At 31.6% G+C, this 7,339-nt stretch overlaps 1 protein-coding gene across 1 annotated transcript; it reads left to right on the top strand.

Moving 5' to 3' along the window:
• The first annotated feature begins 1,381 nt into the window (after window positions 1-1,381).
• LOC121236384 (phospholipase A1-Ibeta2, chloroplastic) lies at window positions 1,382-3,289 on the top strand. Its single transcript, XM_041132798.1, has one exon. The coding sequence runs from the start codon at window positions 1,500-1,502 to the stop codon at window positions 3,117-3,119; it is 1,620 nt and encodes a 539-aa protein (XP_040988732.1). The 5' UTR covers window positions 1,382-1,499; the 3' UTR covers window positions 3,120-3,289.
• The last annotated feature ends 4,050 nt before the right edge of the window (window positions 3,290-7,339 follow it).

Here is a 7,339-nt window from a genome sequence, read left to right as displayed (position 1 = left end):
CACTCGCGGTGCATGGCAGCTTCCATCCATTTACCATCCAACATTACATGTTTGTTTACCTTGACTGGCAATTGTTTTCTTCTTTTAAAGCAAAAAGTAAAGAGGGAGTTTGGTCGTTGGCATGCATCATCTCTAATTTAGGCGTGATAACCATAATATTGATTTCAAAAAATATTTATTTTCATTTTAAATTTGTATAATATTTTAAATAGATCTTTATTCGAGTGCGTAACTCATGAAATTACTTAAATGTGTCATATATTCAATTGGTATACCTGAAGATGGTAAAACTAACTAAATTAGCCTTAATTAGATGGTTTTGAAGCCAAAAGCACTTCCTCAAGAACAAGAATACAAATAATCGACCCGAGTTTCATCGAGATAATAGTTAAGAGAATTGCAGCATTTACACCACACACTATTTACATAATATAATTTCATTTAAAAGATAAATTTTAAAATTATATAAGTGATATGAATATTATGCTATACACGTAAACTTAAGAATAAAATAACTCAATAATTGATAACGTATATATAAAAACTCGAATTTACAATCTTTCATCTATCAAATCATGTATCCTTTTAGCCAGTATTTTAAATTTCGTACTGTACCGGTTGGTACGGTCGAAATTTTTCATTTCGGCCGTCCGGCCGGTACAGGTACAATACTTGTTCCGTACCGGCCAAAATACCGGCCGATATTTCGGCCTATATATTTTTTTTTTTTCAAACTATAAGCTTATTTTTTAACCCCCAATTCAGACTAGATTATTTATAATTTATATATATATGTATTTGTATATAATTTATTTATATATAGACTATTATTTTAGAATATAATTTATATATATATATTTCTATATATAATTTATTTATAGATCGACTATCTCGAATCGTTATCCCAAAATACTATTCCAAAACGGTACCGGTATCAAAATATTTCATTCTAATGTCTTAACCGGTATGGCATCCGATACGGTATTCAAAACATTGATTTTAGCCTTTAAATGAACACCCATGTCCGAGAGTTCAAAATAGGAACATCAAACATGTTTGAGGTCTGGACGGACATAAAATTCAGTCAACGAAGTGGTAAAGTGAGAGAGGAAGCGTTTCACGCTTGGGTGCAGACTGCAGACTTTTAAGAATGTCTTTGCCAGCTCCCTGCTTAGTTAGGAAAAGACGTACGCAAACCTATTCAAGTCAAGAGAGAAAAGGTCAATATGTCTATTACTTATTATACCCCCGAATTGATATGATAGTCAGAAATTTAGAACTATGTTGTCCTTGTAATAAGAGGGCAGAATAAGGGCATTTTAGTAAGAGTAACTCTATATATACCTGCATTGATCGATTCAATCCCAGTTGGTTTACAAGTTGTAGCCGCTGAAGCCTGCAGCGTCTCCCTTCCTTCTTCTCCATAATTTCCATTTTCTTGTCATCTCTGATTAACTTTCTCTCTGTCTCTGTTTCTCGATCTCTCGATCTCCGTCTCCATGAATATCGGTTCCACGCTTCCTGCTCAAAATATCCATCTCTTTCGGGCCAGACGTGCCAGCTTCATACGCCGGGTGTCTCGGCTAAACCCTTCGGCAAGACCGGTGGCAGCTTCTTCCATGTTGACGATTCAAAAACCGGAAACATCGACCGATTTAACTCGGTTACACCTGGCCAACCTCGAGAAACTGCTCCAGACGTCAGCCCCACCGAGCCAAGTACTCGACCCGCAACCTCTGCAGAAAGATTCGAGTAATAATGGGTCGATGGAAAACAAGGGGAGAAGTCCGCTAGAAGGGCTTAACTTGGCCGGGCTCTGGTCGGAGGTGAAGGCAGTCGAGGAAATGTCGCCACGGCACCTCAACCGACTCCAGCGACTCCTATCAAAGACGAACGAATACTCTCCCAGAAACCATCTCGGCAGCAAATGGCACGAATATCACGGCAGCAACCACTGGAAAGGCCTTCTGGACCCTCTCGACGAGAATCTCCGTCGTGAGGTGGTCAGGTATGGCGAGTTCGTTCAAGCTGCTTACCATTCTTTCCACTCCAACCCCGCCATGCCGACTGAGGAGCCGCCACTGCCACGCCACGTCGCTTTGCCCGATAGGTCTTATAAAGTAACGAAGAGTTTGTATGCCACGTCATCCATCAAATTACCTGACATGGCGCCGGATTGGATGACCCAACGGTCTAGTTGGATAGGTTACGTTGCGGTTTGTGACAACAACAGAGAGATCCAACGGATGGGACGTAGGGATATCGTCATTGCACTCCGTGGTACCGCCACGTGTCTTGAGTGGGCGGAGAATGTTAGAGCCCAACTTGTTCAAATCCCAGAAAATAATAGTAATAGTAATAAAATCGATACGAACCCGGCTCAAGGACATTCCAATTCCAAAGTGGAATGCGGGTTCTTGAGTCTGTACAAAACCCCCGGAACCCATGTTCCAAGCCTAGCAGAGTCCGTGGTTGAAGAGGTGCAAAGGCTGATGGATCTATACAAAGGCGAGGCTCTAAGCATTACAATCACAGGCCACAGCTTAGGTGCGGCCTTGGCTGTACTCGTGGCTGATGAAATCAGTACATGCACAGCCTTAAGTGACATGCCACCGATTGCAGTCTTTTCCTTTGGTGGGCCTCGTGTTGGCAACAGAGCCTTTGCCAACCGCATTGATGCCCAAAATGTCAAGGTGTTGCGAATTGTTAACTCTCAAGACGTGATCACTAGGATCCCCGGTGTCTTTGTTGGAGAAGAGCTAAACCAAAAGCTAAGGAACACAAGTATTGTTGGAGGGTTGCTTGACATGCTTGACAAAAACATGCCATTGGCCTACTCCCACGTCGGAACGGAATTGCGGGTCGACACGAAAATGTCGCCGTATCTAAAGCCGAATGCTGACATGGCATGCTGTCATGACTTGGAGGCATACTTGCACTTGGTAGATGGGTTCTTAGCATCCAATTGTCCATTTAGAGCAAATGCTAAAAGGAATTTAGGGAGATTGCTAAAAGATCAGGGATCCAATGTGAAGAAATTATATACAAGCAAAGCATTGACTATAAACCTTGAAAGAGATGGACTGCCCATGTCTAGTTGCTTGCCTAGTCCATCTTGATCATATTTTTCTTCATTGTAAAATGACATATTGTTTCATTATTTTTTATTTATTTATTTCACAATCTCATGATGACCATCCATGTTATTGATCTATGTTGGATTATGGTCTGTATTTTGGTAAACCACGAAATCAGACTTAATAAAGATGTATTTGAACGGGAAAAAAAATTTCTCCCCTACATTTGTTTATAGAAATTGATTTGTCCACTACAAAATAAGGTCATTATTTAAATTCAAAGCTATTTATTCAAGGCAAAATAAAAAAAAAATAGATAAAGCTACGGTCTTATATGGAAATTAAAGTCCTCATAAATCTTTCAAAATAATGATCTACATGGTTGGTTTGGTGATATTTATATATGAATGGTATTGTTTGAAGCTGTTTATATCACAAACCATCCGCATGGCATAATTTGATTTATAAGATTCAAACTTTAAAATTTATCTTCAAAATCAAATTATGTATGTGAATGATTTGTGGTATAAAATCTTTCAAATAGAATTATTCATTTATATATTTCGATACGTGACAAAGTTAACAATGCTCGTCATTAGTGCCAATGATCCTCCAATTTTATTTATTTAGTCGCAAAAACAAATAGAGATGAGAGAAAATTGCTATTTACTGTTCTCTCTCATCCTCATTTCTTATGTAATATCGTGTGTTTGAAAGATAAATAAATGATGACAAATAACTTTTTACTTATTTGATATCACATTAGAAAATTGTGCGGATGATAATTAAAAGAACAATACATAACACTTATTCAAACCAAACTAAAATGACTAATAGGAAAAATAATGACTTAAATTTAAACTAAGCGGGGCCTTAGACTGCAAATAGGCTAAAAGCATTCACAAATGATAAATTTTGGGGGAGGATAAATGCTAATTGTAATTCAGGAAAATTTATAAAAATTTACTTCTTTATGTATATGTTAAAAATTATAAAATTTAAAATTTAAAAGAAAATCGACAAAATGAATATTATACATAAAATTATAAGTATATATAGTACTACTTTTCAAAAAGATTTTACGAGCTATGCATGAAACAGTAAAACTATTTACTTATGAATAAAACTACTTTGCATCCCTAATGTATCGCTCCATTTGACCGCTTGACATAATTTTTTTTTACTTAGTGATTAAGGAAGTGATTTTAAGTGTATTGAGATTTTTTTATTTTTTTAAAACATTTAAATATATTAAAAAAATGTGAAAAAAAAAAAGAAAAAAAAACTTAAAAAACACAGTTGATCAAATGGAACAGGCTACTCTGGGCGGCAGAGTAGCCCGACTCTTTACTTATTTCGTGCGCAGCCGTAAAAATCTCTCCTTGGTTGTATAATGGGGTGAAACAACATAATGCAAAATGGTATATTGTTCATGTACTATTCATTCATATTAAAATTTATTTTAAATTAGTGTCTAAATTTAAAGATCTCGAATGAGAAAAATAAATATATATAATGGATCTTACGACATTTATTAGTTATTTATTACCATTCAAAATGTCTATATGAGTAACAATATAAACAATAAAATATATTTCATATATTTATCTATTTTCCGCTCAAAACTCAAAAATTCAAGCAACAACTGAACAATTGAATTAGGAAAATTTTAATTATAAGTGATTCTGTGTACTAATACACATATACATTCAATATGATTAGTTAGAAAGTAGATTTTATTAGAAATAATACTAATTTAAATTTAAAATATGAAGACAATAACAGTAATATGCATATTAGTACGTAAACTTGTTTATACATAGTAAAACTGATTGAATTATAGTTTTCAAGTACCATACGTTTGTTAATCCAACGTACGTCACCGCGTAAAACCCTCAGAAGGCTTCAACTCATTGGAAGTAGACTACTCAACCACACCACTTGTTGAGCACGCATGCAAGCAATAGACTCGTTCGAAATTATGAAAGAGTCTCTGATTTTTTTTTTCTTCTTTAACGCACGCATGTCGTCGAAGGTGCGTTATCACCAAACAAAAAAAGATATCGATTATCCGTTGCCGGCCACTTGAACAAACAATAAAGGTATTGTGCTTGTGCTGGACCCCCCCACTTATCTTGCGTTGAGAATCTTTTTACTTTTTCGATCACCGTCGCAAAAGGTAATTATTCTTAATATTAATGTTAAATATAATTTTAAGATGATATTCAGTTTTGACTATTGGGCGTGTTCTTATTGTAAATTATACTTTTTTATTTGGCTGCTTTTTTTTAAAAATATTTAAAAAAATTACAATATATTAATAGTCAATTTCTTAATAATTAAATAAAAAATAATAAAATATATAAACAGTCAAATTAAGAGAGTAAACTTAGACGACGTGATATCATTTTCGTTTGAAAAATAGTAGGGTCTATTATTAAAAAAATTAATTTTTATATGAATCTCATATTTATCTACTTTATTATAAGGAAATGCGTAAAACTTATATATTTTAAGACTGTAAATATTATTTTTCTTATTACGAAAGCATTAATACGTAATACTTTTATTTGGTTATATAAAAATGTTATTAAAAATTTATAATTATATAAAAAATTTAATAATACGAACAGAAACATGAAAAAAAAAAAAGAATTCGAGAAGGCGGTGGAAGACAGAAGAATAACAAAAATAAATATAAAAAGGACAAAATTGTAAATTGATTAAGAATGACAACATGATAGAAAGGAGAAACAAATGCCAAATGAAGGATAAAATTAAAAAAAAAAAAAAAGAACTAAATTCGTCTATATTAGCTCTTATTATATATAAGAAATACAATAATCAATCTATTCCATCAATTACTTTATGGGTGGCTCTACAACTACTGCTCACAACTCTTATCGGGAGTTACCATTACTCTTATCGGGAGTTACCATTAGTTTTAGGAATTTTTTTTTTTGACTTTTTTATACATGTAATTTTTAATTTTTTTTAAAAGAGTAAAAAAATCATAATATTATTAAAAAATATTTCTTTAATCACCAAATCAAAATAATAATAATAATAATAAAATTCTAGCGGTAACCAAGCGGGAAGATTATCATTTCCCTTTCTTAATAAGTTATGTAGCATTGTACGTGGAAAAATTTCGTATTCATCATAATTCGTCAATGGTTGACAATACAATGAATGGACTTTGAAATGATGTCGAGAAGAATAATTAATGCATTTTCAAACGCGTCAACCTCGAAAGTTGAAAACAATATTTAATGAATTTTTAAATTAACGCTTGTTTGGATTATAAGTCAACTCAATTTATGTGATCTTATTTTATTTAATTATTATAAATTTTTTAAATTTTAAATAAATAAATAATTTAAGTTTTTTAAATTTAAAATAAATATAATATTAAGAAATAATATTCTAATAATATTTTATTCAATTTTTAATTTTTATCTCATTTCAATTCATTATCTAAAAAACAGATTAATTTTATATTGAAACATGCATGCAGGGCATGCTACTAATGTAATTTCAAGATTTATATATATATATGTATAGAAAAAATCTTTTTGTAAGCGATTTTGCTCACCAAACTGTATATCAATATTAAATGTAAGATATTTTTTTTTAATAAAAAAAGTTATGTGAGTGTTAGTACGCGATTTGGTGCACCAAACTGTTTATATCTAGCAAGTCTCTTATATATTTATAATTTTACGTACGAGATTTATTTTATCAATTTTTTTGTAATTTAATTTTTAAATTTTGAATTTCTTAGTTTTAAGGATATCAATAATTGACACGTAGTGAAATAAATTTTTTGTAAGTTTTTCTTAAATACAGTTAACATGTTTTTTATCCACTCATCCTCTCATAATATTACATTTAATAATTAAAAATTATTTATTATATCATACTCGTGGACCAATAATTTAATATCATATTTGAAAAGACAATGCTACGTCCCCCGCTGGGAGCTCCCGCTGGGGTGTAATATTGTTTTATATGTATTTTTTAAAGTTATTTTTATATATATTTTTTAATACCTTTAAATATTTTAAAAAAATAAAATAAATTTAGAACATCATTAAAAAAATACTTCTTTAATCAAAAAGAAAAAAAAATTATTAAAAAATATTTCCTTAATCACGAAGTAAAATAAAAATTTATAAAAATATTTTTTTTCTAATTTTATATTTTACTTCGTAATTAAGAAAATACTTTTTAATAATATTATGATTTTTTTTTAATTTTTT

This window comes from Juglans microcarpa x Juglans regia, chromosome 6S (genome assembly GCF_004785595.1).
Source record: "Juglans microcarpa x Juglans regia isolate MS1-56 chromosome 6S, Jm3101_v1.0, whole genome shotgun sequence".
NCBI lineage: Eukaryota > Viridiplantae > Streptophyta > Magnoliopsida > Fagales > Juglandaceae > Juglans > Juglans microcarpa x Juglans regia.
Note: the sequence above shows the minus strand (reverse complement) of the source record. Positions and strands in the feature narration are given on the sequence as shown.